At 40.9% G+C, this 15,147-nt stretch overlaps 1 protein-coding gene across 1 annotated transcript; it reads right to left on the bottom strand.

Moving 5' to 3' along the window:
- Positions 1 to 4,625: 4,625 nt before the first annotated feature.
- Positions 4,626 to 9,892, bottom strand: crabp2a (cellular retinoic acid binding protein 2, a). Its single transcript, XM_026939555.3, has 4 exons — positions 9,565 to 9,892; positions 6,869 to 7,047; positions 5,915 to 6,031; positions 4,626 to 5,770 (listed from the first exon to the last, which is right to left on the bottom strand). Exons 1-4 carry the CDS (start codon positions 9,644 to 9,646, stop codon positions 5,720 to 5,722), a joined length of 429 nt encoding a protein of 142 aa, XP_026795356.1. The 5' UTR covers positions 9,647 to 9,892; the 3' UTR covers positions 4,626 to 5,719.
- Between the last annotated feature and the right edge of the window lie 5,255 nt (positions 9,893 to 15,147).

Genomic DNA, 15,147 nt, shown 5'->3' with positions numbered 1-15,147 from the left:
AAAATACATCAGTGAGTGCAAATTTCTTTTTGAATTTGATTTATTTCCTGGTGACTGTATTGAGTATTTTTCACACAATCATAATTCTTTAAAGTCCATACTTCTTTACAAATGCAGTGATGGGACATAATTTCAGAGCTATCCTAAAAGACTACATTGTTTTCTAATTTGTGTGAATTTCAGTCAGTATTTGAGATATGCCATTAAACTGATTAAATCAATTGCTATAATTAGCGTAGTGGTGCTGACTCATCAGGTTTATGGAAGGCGTTTGATTAGAGGATTGGTAACTGCTGCTGCAATTATTACAGTTAATCTTATGTTTACTTATACAGCAGTTACCTGTAACTGGTTATGTGACTTTCTCACTGAGAGATCTGGAGAGTTGTTGAAAGCATCTAGGAAAATTGCCAAAGATGTTATGAGTCTAATACCAGCAGATCTCTAAATAACTGGAAAATAAAGTTGTTTCATTAAAAAAAAAATGCTTTTGAAGATACTTTTAAAGAAATAGGACTAGTGGCATTGTTTTTTTTCTGCTTTGAGACTAACACCACTCATCTTTGACCCATTTCTCTTCACCCTATAATATGTTCACAACAATTAAGGTTGTTTGAAGTTTCCCTGCTTCTTCAAATAATCTGATACTCCCAGGTCTTGCTTTTATTTCCACATAATAGGTACATTTTACACCTTGAGCCGAGTATTGTTCCAGTCCTGTTCACACTGTAATCACTGTGTAAAATTTCATAAGGATTCTGCTCACAGACATGTCACTCAATGGGTGTGTGTGTGTGTGTGTGTGTGTGTGTGTGTATATATATATACACATGTATGAATTTGTTGAGTTATGGTATATGTTTACACATCTTTGTAATTCTTCAAAAGCAAAAGGCCACATAGATCATATTTGTCACTTTCTCGGGTGTGAGTGCTAGGATTACTGTGATATCTGATCTTAATATCGGTCTGAGTCACTGAGTTCATTACTAAGATCTTTTATTAACGTCTGCTGAGCTCATCCTTTCAGTCTGAGCTTATTTTTTATTTACTTTTTTATTTTTATATCGTATATTTGAAATCTAAATATGGAAATCATTATTTGTGGATTTTTAACCAAACTGGCACAGGAACACTGCATGTGAAAAATAAGACTTTGACTGTTGAACATAAACTTGGCTAAGAGTGAATGTTTTGTCCGCAGCTTCCGTATGACTCCATCCTCCACACCTCTGTGTGGGACAGACAGGCTCTAGACCTTTCTTTAACCTGCAAAGCTTTCCTGCCTTCGCCTGAATTGGCACTAACGTGAGAAATTTATCAGACTGCTTTCCTGCTCCAATTGAATACTGAAGTGTGTGTCATGTTCTGTGTCTTAGCATGTGATGTACGGGTGTCAATGCCAAATAGCAGTGCATGCCAAACTTTGCCAGCCTTATGTGTGTGTGTGTCTGAATTTCTGTTTGACTGGCTCTAGGCTCATGGGCGGGGCCAGCATGGGATCTTCCAATGAGCCAAATAGACACTCTGACCCACAATCCTGTTCTCCCAGCCCATAGGGACTTGTAGATTGACATCTGTTTCTCACACTCAACTGTCAGATCTTTTACAGATGCACACAGTTCTGTATTTTTCCTATACTGTGCCATATCTGAAAGTCTAGTATACATATATACTATACAGAACAGAGTTGTCCTGTATAGTTATATTTAAAAACAGGCACAAACATCTGAATTAGTCATTAGTCAAAGCATTTTTGCATTTCAGGAAAACACACCTTTCTCACACATCTGTGGAAAATTCAAGTACCTAATAGGCACCCTCATCTTTGGCAACTATTGCTTGTGTGTGTGTGTATTTTGACCTCAGGAGGCAAAACATGGGTGTTCACCCCAGGAGGCAACACACATGATGCTCGCAATAACCAAAACAGCAACAGTTTTTCAACTGCTGTCTGGTTTTAAGATCAAAACCTGCACACATCTTGAGGACTATATAGGGTTACTGCTCTAATTGGTACTCAACGCGTCTTGGGGGGCATCTGTGTGAATTTGAAAGGGTGTGTGTGTGTGTGTGTGTGTGTGTGTGTGTCTGTGTGTATCAGTAAAGTTAATGTATGCATTCTGCTCACCTTTCTGCTACTGAGGGTCTATGCATGTACGGGATGCAAACATTTGTGTAGGTGTGTGTGTGTGTCTGTGAGCAGTGGCTTTATGGTCTGAGCATGCAGTGTGACTGTTTGATGGTATGTGTGAAGGCTGTGATGAATTAGTGTGTTTGCATTTGGTATGTGTTTGAGTATGTGTGTGTTTTTGGGGGGATTAGAGAGACAGCTGCCTTTTACTGCCCCAGGGGGTAATAAAGGAAGAAGGAGGGGCTGTTAGTTGGTCCTTTAATAGGGGCAGGAGGCAGAGAGAGGGTCTTTTTTATGAGGGTCACACTGTAACCAAGTACAGCTGCAGGCATCAGCATCAAACCCTTCCACATTCCTCCGTCACCTACAGGTTCTGCACGCTGAACCATGTTCTGTGGTGATTCTTACTTTTCCTATTTGTGTGAAGGATGTGCCACTCTGTGTGTAAGCGTAGGCTTTCTAGCGTCACTGTGTGTGGAGCTGATTTGGTCATATAAAATATGTTAGTGTTAGTGTTGCAGGTTACAATAAATGCCTGTGTCTACATGAACAAAGAAAGTTAAAGTAGAGTTTTTTTTTAATTTAATATTAATTTTTGTTCTACTAATATATCTAATGTTTAGTTACAATACGAAACGTCTGAAGAGAACTTTCAGCATCACCAGGGATCTCATGCACCCCAACCACTTGCTTATGCTTATACTGTCTGGTAGAAGGTACTGGACGATCCAGTCATATACATCTTCTTACCCCCTAACCCCTCAACCCCCCCCCAACCAAACATACACACACAGTTTTTAATGATGGACTACTACAATATTGTTATCCACTTAATTGGGATTTATTATGGATGTATATATATATATATATATATATATATATATATATATATATATATATATATATATATTATATATATATATACAGTACTGTGCAAAAGTCTTAGGTACATGCAAAGAAATGCTGTAGAGCAAAGATGCCTTCAAAAATAATGAAACTAAATGTTTCTACATGAAAAAAATAATATAAAGAGCAGTAAACAGTAATAAATGAAACAAAGTCAATATTTGGTGTGATGATCCTTCGCTTTTAAAAAAGAAAATAGTAGTCTCAGGTACAATTTGTGCAGTTTTATAAGGAAATGAGCTGTAAGTTTTACTGAGCATCTTGCAGAACCAGCCACAGTTCTTCTGGAGACTTTGACTGTCACATTCAGCAGCTTTCATTATGTTTTTTTTGTCTGAAAGTGTCTCTTATGTAATATGCTGCTTTCTTTACTGACATACAAACATTTTTCTGTAACATTTAATTTTGTGCTGGAAAACCAATGTTTGGAATTCTAAAATGTTTTTGTACTGAATCAATAATGTAGAAGTCATAAAATAAAAATCTATAACAAAATTTGTACTACAAAAATAGGGTGCCTAAGACTTTTGCACAGTGCTGTATATACCAGTACTATGTAGTAATACAGTACTACATAGTACTGGTATAATGACAAAAAATTGAATAAATCTGAAATGTAACCTGCAAAAATATTTATTTTTATATTTATCATTTTAGGAACTGCTTACTGTTATCATGTCAATGTTTTTGATTAGCTACAGAATTTCCACCATTATAATTGCCTGTCCTTTGGTCAACTTGTTCATTGGCACACCCCTTTCTATATTCTGCATCATGTCTGGTCTATAGCCATGTCTAAATCTTTTATGAGGCATGGAAACGTAATCAGGAAAGACTTCAGGGAATCTGAACTTTGACAGGGTTCATTTTATATTTGAGGATACAATGAACTTGACTCGGAGAATTCCAAGAATGTGTTGGACATATGGAACTGCTGAAAAACTGGAACGACACAGAACTGAATGCTTTTGAGTGGGATGTATCAATTCTAAAAGCCTTGCAGCTGAAATGAAAATGAAATGAAATTAAAGACAGAGAGAGAGAGAGAGATTACGTGTAAGTGTAACAACTAACAGGGAGACAGACAAGAAAGAGGTCTGAGGTGGAAAACCTGTGAAACAGACAGAGGGGTGGCTAAAGAGGTAGACAAGTTATTCTAGTCACAAAGAGTTGACATAAGTATTAAAATAATCTGTCTATAGCCTTACTTGCGCAAGAGTAAAATTACCGTGTAACAGCATGAACGTGTAACCACTGTGATAAGTGTGGAACATGATGATTTCACGATCCTAAATTCATGGTGATAACCGATCAGCAGTTTCACACAATTCATTTTAATTCATTTCAAGGCACTAAAATGAATCACAATTCATTTTAGTGCCTTGAAAATGGTGTGTGAGAATTTAACACATCCTCAGCATAGAATTTAGCTTATTCACCTTGCAGTATGTTAGTAAGTGACTACACTGAATAATTACTACAGTGAAACTATAAAGCAGAGGTATGTAGTTAAAAGTGAGGAATGTCTGAAGCTGCAAACAGGTCCTGGGAATTTAAAGGCTAAAAAAGAAAACCACAACAAAACCTTTATTTACTTTTTATTGTAAAGTCTCCTATAGGCTTCATTACTACTGACCACATTTATATAAAAGACACATAATAAAAAGTATAACAGCATAATATTTTAGTGAAGTATATACAAAACCTTAACAAACAAAAAGAAGAGATGCTGAGGAAATGAGGCTAGGAAGAGAACAATATGCAAATACAGTATTTTTTTTTTAATTGCTAAGAAGCTACAGATGTCGTGCAGTACAGTACCTACACCAACTCTTCCCATAGGTCATACACGTTCCCTAAACACGCTTATTCCTGTCAGGGCTTTCTGGGATAAATTGACTTCATAACACGGGCCAGAATTTTGCTATTGATGCAAGCCGATTTTATTATTTTAACCTCAGTATGACAACCTGACAAACTCGCTGGTTCACTACTTCAATGTCAACTGAATCTATGCCAATTTCCCAGCTTTGGATTAAAGTTTGGATTAAAAATTGAAGTTACACCAATTGTAAAAGTGCTCTGGATCCAGGGCTCATATTTAGTGTGTGCCTCAGAGTAGGGTTCTGATGTAGCATGAGATTATCCCATATATATTAGTACATGACCAGCAAAGTATTCCAGTCTTGCCATTTTTGCCCAGTCTTCCTCCTGAACAACTTCCATCCTGCAGAGTTTTAAACCCTAATGTAACACGCCGGATCTCCCCAGAATCCTCCTCTGTAACAGTGTTGACATCTGCGTATTAAACTGAGAAAGCTGATCTGCAAACTAGACTGGTGTAAAGATGAATATATCTAAGGAAATACAAAACTAAACATGGACTAAACTTCATCTCCTCAACTTGCATTCAAACATGGAACAGACATACAAAGTAACTATATTTAACATCCTACTGTATACTTATTATTAGTGGAATGTGTTTCTAATATTGCTTACATCCACATACATTTGGTCAATGTATGCGTACGTTAATGTGTAACTTAATAAGCATGTAGTCTAAAGGTAACATGGATAATAAATGTGGCACGTGCTGGATTTTGTCAAGCCTTAACAGGGCTAGTCAGGGAAGTCGGGGAACACAAAAGATGACATTACTGCTTTTGTTGTTTTTTACTTTCACTCTCTGATGTAAACTCTTGTGCACACGACGTCATCTGCAGTCATTGTCTGTAAAAAAAAAAAAAAAGAAGAGAAGATACAAAAATTAAGATACAGTTCTTTGAAAAAAATATACTAGGATCAATCATATGCCATGGTGGTCATTCCTGCATTTAAAGTTAAAATTAGTAAAATTATTAATGCAAACATTACCAGGATCAGTTCTCCATCATTGGTCATTTCCCTGGTCCAGGAAGTCTTAGGGCCGTCTCCTTTCTGTAGAGTTTGCTCACAGCTGATCTTACTGTCTGTCTCCCAGCGAGGAAAGCTCTACGGACAGTGCCAGGCTCGTGTTATAATGAGGGGTGGAGGATGCAGAACAAATAAAATAACTCAAAGCAACTCAGTGAACTCCCACAGTGAAAAGTAGAGCAGGAGGGGAAAGAGGATTTAGTGAGTAATGTGGTTATCATGAACATTTTGGAGTGTTTAATTTGGACATGACGAAAGGAGCACATCTGTTCGGTTTGTGTGCATGTGTTTGTGTGTGTGTGTGAGCGCAGCTGTGTCTGGATGACTTTTTGAAAATGTGAAGTTTCTCAGAAGTGCCTGGAAATATGAAAAATGCAAAAGTTGGTCCAGATTGAAGGAAAAATAAAGCATAAAAGCAAAAAACGCACAAGGCTGACTAAGACACGAGAGAAGACAGGAGTGGGACAGGACGTTCAGGTGCTTCAGTAGGTCAAACACAAAAGCATCCAAAACTGGTTGTTTAAAAAATGTTAATATGTATATATAAAAGGACTTTCTTGATTGATTACAAAATTACAGTTAATCCTTGTGGGATGTTTTCAAGCATATTACATAATATAATAATTTAATGAATTTAATTTAATAATTTTCATCTGTTTTGAAAGCCCCATTCATCTTAGATCCATGCACATTTGGTGTGGGCACTGGTGTGTTTTTATATCTTAGTGGGAACCAAATGTCCTCACAAGAATAGGAATATCAGACATTTGGCTGGTCCTCATGAGATAAACTGTTTTTATTTATTTACGAAAAAACTCCAAGAGAGCTAAAAGGTTCCCTTTTGATTACTGAAGTTAATGTTAGGGTTAGATTTCTAGCAAGGATAGTAAAACAGAAGTGTGTATCTGTGTGTACCGTGCAAGGCCGTCCGTCCACTGTGGTCTCCATAAACTCCTGTCCCACAGTGAAGGTCACATGGGTGGTCCTAACTGAGGTGGAGGTCTTGATTGACAGCGTCTCACCGTCCTGTGAAATCTCCACTGATGGTTTTGATGCTGCTGCTACAGCAATCTTCCGAAGCATCACGTTCACACCTGAGAACAAACACACACAGAGAGAGAGAGAGAGAGAGAGAGAGAGAGAGAGAGTGTCAACACAGAAATCAAACAGAGTGGTGCTCTCAGTCTCATACACCTGAGGCATTCTCACAGAGAAAGTGTGAGCACTGTGTAAACACAGGCCTGTGAACCTCTGTGGACTTCAGAGTTTAGTCGTCCATAGGACCTGCTTTCACTGAATATTCCTGACAGAGGTGTCTTCGTTACTAGACAGACTGGGAGAAAAAATGAGGCAGAATAAGAAACTATTAGGAGAGAGAAGGGGAGGGGAGTGAGATCATTAGACTTGATAATTAGACTTGCATATTTATTCTCTCCATGGGAACCATTTGATGACATCATCAAATAATCCTTATGATACCCATTCAACAATCTCTCCCTCTCCCTGTACTCCACACACACACACTCAGAGTCTAGTTATGGATTACTCACTGTGATGGCAATCTAGCCAAGTTAAAACACTACAGTGATTAAAACATTGTGTGTGTGTGTGTGTGTGTGTGTGTGTGTGTGTGTGTGTGTGTGTGTGTGTGGAGAGCAGAGGTCCTTAATGATCCCAGGGCATGCAGTAATCTGTTACACCTTCCTGTGGACAGAGCACAGGGAAAGTCAGCTCTATGAAAAAGATGGGTGAAGGATAAAAAAGAGAGAAGAAGAAAAGAGTGAATAAAGACAGAAGAGAAACTAGAAAGTAAAAGAAAGCAAGAACGACAGGAAAGGAAAAAGAGAGCAGACAGCATGGAAAATGCTGCTAGCTGCAACGAGAGGCCAGTGTGTGTGTGTGTGTGTGTGTGCGTGTGTGCGCATTACTGAATTTGTGCGTCGAGTTGAATTTCACACTCTTCCCCTAACACACATTCCCACCTGTCACCAAGGGTATATATACACACCAAGACAGACACCCACACAGGGGAAACCAAAACTCAAACACACACACACACAAAAATGGAGACATCCAAACAAACTGACTGTTGATGGCTGTCTTTGACATAAGAGGTGGTCCAAATAAGTATATTTCCTTCACACACACATACAGAGCCATCCAAAAACACTTGTAGCTCATTCGTAACAAGTGGCTGATGGTGTAATAACATTTGTCCCTCAGACATTTTCCTGTCCTACACACTGGTGTCTGTTTACTGCATGGTGTCTCTGTCGCAAGCATAGCTAATGAAGTCAGCTCCATCATGTCTTTCATTTCATTTCCTTTTAAGTCCTTACGCTTATCGACTGCTGACACAATGACGCCCTCCCCCAGCCCCCAGTAATGAACTGGGGAAGACTGACCACACACGGTGGCGGTCAGAGTTAGTCTCAGTGTCACAGTTCAGGGGTCAGAGGAAGTGTTTGAGAATAAAGCAAAGTGGAGGACGAGAAGGGCAAGAAAGGGTGGTGACAGCTTGGCTCCATCTGTGCACTGAGCTTTTACATGAAACCAAAGGAACTTGGCTTCTCTCACTTCTAGACTTGAAAGAGAGAGAGAGAGAGAGAGAGAGAGAGAAATAGCATGAGAGAGGCACTAAAGGCTAAATCTCAAAAGGGCATCCCTCAATCAGTCTGTCGGTCAGCCTGTCAATCATATACATTCCTCACATAGATTCCCTGCCCCTCATTTTTATGAGGACATCTGTCACACTTCATTTGTGAGTAAGTATCTGTCTGTCTGTATAGTCCTGCTCTGTCTCTGTGCTGTGGCTGACACACCCCACTCATGCAGATATTACTGACAACGCAGTATTCACATGCACACTTTCTCTCTATCCCTCCCTCTGTCTCATCTTCTTTCTTTTGTGCAGCAGTGCATGGCCTCTCCCCTCTCCCACAACCTCGCTCCAACCCATCAACCCGTCGCTGCCAGCCCTGCTTGGCCTCGGGTAACAAGCGGTGCTTGCGGGCACTGGCCTGATGTCCTTGTGCAATTGGGATGCCAATCAAAGCAGGATATGTTGTTGCCACACTGACACACATACACAAACCAACTCCGGTTCTTCTGGTGAGAACAATGGTGCCATTTAACAGCGGTTTAATGAACTAGGGTCAAAGAACATGTGACTAGTCTGTTCTGATGCCCTCTCATTCACACACACACACACACACACACAACCACAGAGGATTTCTTTGGTGTTCATACCAGGCAAGAAACCATGCATAGCTCCATGCACAGTTTTGAGCACAATGTTAAAAGACTTTCTGCACACACAGAAGCAATGCAGAGGTGCAACCAGGGACTTGACTCTATTGCATTGAGAAAATAATGGGTGAGAAAGTTCAGTGTCAGTCTCTTTTATCACGTCTGGAAGTGAGTGCATGTATGATAAAGACCCCCTACCCCAGTGGGGGGAAGAGAGTGAGAGTGCCTGAGAAGAAGTCAGTTATGTGGATGATGGTTTTGGTGGTGTGCAGCAATGGTCTTGTTTCTCACTATTCTCTGTATTAGTGCATTATTATTATTATTATTATTATTATTATTATTATAGTGTCATATTGGCTTACCCAGTGCTTTCAGAAGCTCCTCGAAGTTTTCTGAGCTCTTCATTTTCCAGGTCCCGGAGAAGTCAGGGATTTTGCGCTCCATGATGCTCTCTGACTGTCTTGCCCTAATCCACTCCTGTAATTTCTCTATCTGTAATCGTATTCAGTTTCTCAGATTTTTTTTCCCTTACTATTTTGCTTCAGGCTCTGTTGTGTTTATTCTGGTAAGAAGTTCAAATCCTTCTGTTTCCTCTTTCTTTTTTATCGCTCGGTGTATCAACCGCTCAGGCCAAGACTTGTTTAAAGTGGACCGCACGAGCTGCAAAAGCCTCTTATCCTCCACTTTAACCGCAAGAACTCACACCTTTCAGCCGAAAACCCCGCCCCGAACCACGCCCAGCGAATCAACGAGCCAATCAGAATTAGAGATGAGGACACTTGCCCGCCCCGGCCACGCCCCCTTAGAACACGCGCTCTCTCCTCAAGGCGCACGAGCGCCTTTATATAATATGAGAAAAGATTATGAACGAATACAAGAATATAAATTGGAATAAAGTTAGAAAATAGAACAAATATGATTGTTGGTCAAATCTGCACAGGTATACATTCCTGTATTTTGTTATCTAGGCTATATAAGGGCTCTGCTGTGTGACTTTTCACCCTGACAGAACTACAGTCTGAATGTCATGCTTCTGTAAGTGCACTGGCTGGGGAGTTTTTCCATCTTGTCCCAAAGCATGGAGAACAGACAAAATCTTGTGCACTTAGGAAACGTCACAATTCAATGCATGCAATGGACGCAATAAAAACTCTTTCTGGTAGAAGATAAACACATTCAATTCAATGGGACACCATTTCGGTCACGTGACATTTCCTGCACGTGTTCAGCGCTGGAATTTGACTTTTACCAAATTCCAGCTCTGAATTTACTTCTGCAGTGCGCGCGCGCGCGCGTGTGTGTGTGTGTGTGTGAGAGAGAGAGAGAGAGAGAGAGAGAGCTCGAGCTCTAATTTAACACTGGGTAGACCGAAAACTCAGGGTATCCTAGGAAATTCAGGGATGTATGATTTACCCAGAAGGCGCTGCGGTTTGGCCCCCATGCTGTTCTGACGGAAGAAAGGCGAGGGGCCACAGGGGCAAGAGAATTTTTTTTTTTTTTGGGTGAGGGTCTCTAACTTAATGAAGACATGGAGCCGGGGAGATTGAGATGATGGATGATGGAAGTTAGCGGTACAAAGAGGTCGTTAAACATTGACTTTTGATGGATAGTCTCGCGCACCATACTGAACGTCGCATTAGCGCGCGCGTTACCGGGGCGACAGCAGCACCCGAGGCACCCACTGCTTGCGCGCGCTCAAAAATTGGGCACTTCCTGATGCACTGGCCCACACACTCTCGCGCGCACGCACACACACACACAGAAAACGAGAGTCAGAGAGAGACTGAACAGGTATTAACTCTCTGTTGGTGTTTGTACCCTGTGAATAGGGATATTTATTATGTTAAAGATGACAAGTCGCACTACTCGTATTACGGCTGGCCTGAGCTGAGCCACACAGCAGTGAGCTACACGCCATAACCCGCACACGTTTACACAAACAAAGGCTTCATGTTCACACTAGTTCCTCCTTGTCCAGCAACACACAGCGACTCATTGCTCTCAGATATCAGTGGGACTATCTGTCTCTCTATCTCGTCTCCATCTCCCCACTCCTCCTCCACCTCCTCTCTCTCTCTCTCTCTGCTGCTGGCTCTGTCATACACACGCTTTGTTCAGGTGTTAACTCTTTGGTTGCGGGACACTTCATGTGCTACAGTAAGGATGAATTACGACTACATCAGCGGCCCTCCCAAATCGTAAATACTTCTCTCTCTCTCTCTCTCTCTCTCTCTCTCTTTTCTGTGGGTTTTGAAGTGTTGAGAATTAAAAATAAACAGGCAACATTTGTTCTATTTTTTTTTTCAGAAGATATTAAGTGTGAAAAATTGCTTTAATCTTTACTAAAAAGTCAATTCTTTACATCTATCATAAAGTTTCACAATCACATACACAGTACCACGTGCACACTCTCAGAAATAAAGGTACCAGCCTGTACTTTTCATTGTCACCGGGCTGGTTCCATCAAGGGTACATCTCTTGTATGTTTAATAGTCTGTGTACACTACATGGCCAAATGTCTGTGGACACCTGACCATCACGCCCATATAAGATTCTTCCCCAAACTGTTGCCACAAAGTTGGAAGCACACAATTGTATAGGATGTCTTTTGAATGCTGTAGCATTACAGTTTCCCTTCACTGGAACTAAGAGGGCTAGCCGAAATGTGTTTCAATGTCCCTGTGCACAAAGTGAGGTCCATGAAGACATGGTTTGCCATGGTCGGAGTGAAAGAACTCGAGTGATCTGCACAGAGCCCTGACCTCAACCCCACTGAACACCTTTGGGATGAACTGGAATGCCGACTGTGCACCAGGACTCCTCGCACAAAATCAGTGGCTGACCTCACTAATGCTGTTGTGGCTGAATGAGCACAAATCCCCACAGTCATGCTCCAAAATCTAGTGGAAAGCCAGAACACTGGAGGTCATTATAACAGCAAAGTAAGCTAACTAAACCTGGAATGGGATGTTCAACAAGCACATAAGAATATGATGGTCAGGTGTCCACATACTTTTGGCTATATAGTGTTTCTTTCACCTGGAAATGGACTACTGATGTACCATTAAAGCTCTACTCTAAAAACTAATTAAAATACACCACATGCACCTTCCCAAGCACTAAAGTTACAAAAGATTTACCCTTGATGGTACCACTCCAGCAACAAGGAAAAGTACAGTTTAGTACCTTAATTTCTAAGAATGCACTAGAGCCAGAAGCTTGTAATTAAAATAGATGGCACCTCATGTAACAAACTATTTTAGACAGGACATAGAAATATGCCTGACTGCTAAGAATAGCGGGATGCAGTCAACTGAGCAACTCCCTAATTTGACTCAGTGATATCACATGATATCACGTTATGAACTTATGACAAAAAGGTGCCTTTTTCTGAAACCATTTGTTGTGGTTCTGTATAAAACACTAAGAGTTCCCCCAGAGGGACAAATCAGGATGCTAAAAGAAGCCTTTTAAGAGTGTAAGTTTTAAGCTAGAAGAAAGTTTAAATCTAGCACCCTGTAGGGTTTTTCATTGTGTCACTCAGGCCTTCCTTTTTAAAGGTTTTAAAGGTTCTATGTAAAACCCCATAACTGCATTTTCTTACCAGAGAGTTTCCGAAGTAGGACCACTTTGGTAGGCTAATCACCTTTAACTATCCAGAGAATCCCTGATGAACCTTTGTTAAGAGTGTAATGCTGTTTGCTGTTAGGGTTCCTGTAAGAGGTACTCATTTTTATACAGGTCCATGTTTGTAGTTTATTTCTGATGTCAAGCTTTGGGTGTGTGTCATAGATTTCTATCTCTGAAGGGAGAAATTTATGAGGACCAGTTTGCCAGCATCTCTACTAGCAGTACCTGCAATGATCTTTGTACAGTAGGAGCCCTTTACCTGGGGGTATATTATCCATAAATACCTGAAGGAGAGAGGGAGTAGAATGGAGAGTGTCGTAAGACAGTTATGGTCTGCCCTGTGGGTCTAATGAGCAGCACGGTCTTTCTCAATCTTCACGTTCTGCTCTCTTCTCATTCCCCCTTTCTTTGCTTCCAGTTCACCTCACCCACTTTCTCTCCATCCCTCCCACCGTCTCCCCTTTTGTTCTTTTGTGATGCTGGGACTGCATTCCACAGGCACACTACAGAGATGCTGGGACTGCAGAAAAAAGAGAGTTGGGGGGAGGGAGAGGCGGGGACTGGTGCTCAGCTCATTTTTTATTGTATTGTTCTGGGCTTCAGAAAATGAGTGAGGGAAAGATTCAGACCAGGAGATCAAAGACAGAAAAGGAATGGCAGTTAGAGGATGGGAGCAGAGAGAGAGAGAGAGGGAGAGAGAGAGAGAGAGAGTTGTTAGGGAAAGAGGAGAAGTGCTTTGCAAGCAGACAGTAAATATTTCTGTGCACTTTTCAGAAAGGGATTAGGGTTTCGCTTAGTTCCATTTCTTTGGCAAGAACTCTGCATGGTAAGTGATACTCCACTCAGGGGACTCACATAACCAAAAACACACATACCACTGATACATACGTATGCATGCCGGCACCATGCATGCGCCTGCACACACTCAAACACACCCACATTCACAAACTGTTTCACACACAGACCAAATAATAGATGTTCAAACACATTCATATCAACATTAATAAATCACAAAAATGTCCCCTCACACCGACCATGTTAGCCACACACACACACACACAGACACACTGGCACACACACAGTGCTGTTTCCTCTGTTCTAACGGACAAATGTAATGTGAGGGTTTTTCCAGTACTAAACTGAACTCTGGGAGAGTCATGAATACATTTGATACTGAGCTATTTTAAATCAATGCCGAAGTGCTTTTCGTGGCTCCTCTGTAGCTTCTTCTCAAACTCAGAATGCACCATGCATTTCTCCTGTTCTCTCCTTTGTTCCTCTCTGCCATGCTGTCCTATCCATCTCTCAAACTAACATTACTGTCTTTTCCTTCCACCATATATTCTTTCATCTCATAGCACCACTCTCTCCATTCCTCCCTGTATCCCTCACTCAGTCAAATCAGGCTGAGGAAGTTCAAGCAGAACCTCATTGCCTGTACGCTTATCCATTTATCTCCTAAATCACTTCCTTCTGTGGTCTAATCTCCTCTTTTTCTCCCTGAGGTAACACACACACACACACACACACACACACATTTGTCTTACCATCCTTATGAGGACCTTCCACTGACATAATTAATAATGCAGCCAAATAATGCACATAAACCTAACCTTAACCTTAACCTCACTAACCAAAACAAAACATTTTGGCTCTTTTTTCTTTCTTTGTAATAAAAAAGTTTGGATCAGCCAAATGTTCCCACAAGGTCAAAAATGTCAGAGATTACTATCCCTGAGGGAACATTCGGCCCCCGTCAAGATATAAATACATGCCCACACAGCCAAAACACACACACACACACACACACACACACACACACACACACACATGCAGATTCATTCAAACAAAAACTTTATGTGAGCCTGTTACAGGGTTCAGCAGTGATTTGTGGTGCTTGTTAAGTCACTGGATGCATTAAACTCATGCCAGCCAAGGCACTAAACCTGACCTTGAGCCCTCACCTTTGCCATCTGATCCCAATTTCTACCCATTTCCATCTCTCTCTCTCTCTCTCTCTCTCTCTCTCTCTCTGTTACTCTATTTATCTTTCCCTCCATCTCTTTCTTTCTTTCTTTCTTTCTTTCTAATAAAGGGGATTTCTGAGTCATCGTGAGTCACCATGTTTTGTTGAGTTTGATTCAGAATGCAGTCTAAATGATCTCTTTTAGACATCTACCATCCATCTAGGGCTAAGTCATTTGAGACCTACGTGTGAGTGTGTGCGTGACTCAACATGTGGGGTGAGTTTTCTCCAGATGCCTGTGTTTTGTGCCCAGTGCTTCTTTTTTTTCCCTCCATGTCCTCTCTTTTTC

The sequence above is a fragment of the Pangasianodon hypophthalmus genome, chromosome 1 (assembly GCF_027358585.1).
Source record: "Pangasianodon hypophthalmus isolate fPanHyp1 chromosome 1, fPanHyp1.pri, whole genome shotgun sequence".
Taxonomy (NCBI): domain Eukaryota; kingdom Metazoa; phylum Chordata; class Actinopteri; order Siluriformes; family Pangasiidae; genus Pangasianodon; species Pangasianodon hypophthalmus.
Note: the sequence above shows the minus strand (reverse complement) of the source record. Positions and strands in the feature narration are given on the sequence as shown.

What these genes read in the sequence shown, in the direction of transcription:
- crabp2a (XM_026939555.3), bottom strand. Translation starts at nt 9,646, where the DNA reads ATGGAGCGCAAAATCCCTGACTTCTCCGGGACCTGGAAAATGAAGAGC. An exon ending in TGGACGGACGGCCTTGCACG is followed by an intron (nt 6,032 to 6,868) that starts GTACACACAGAT and finishes CACTGTCCGTAG; the next exon opens with AGCTTTCCTCGCTGGGAGAC. An exon ending in ATGATGGAGAACTGATCCTG is followed by an intron (nt 5,771 to 5,914) that starts GTAATGTTTGCA and finishes TTTTTTTTACAG; the next exon opens with ACAATGACTGCAGATGACGT.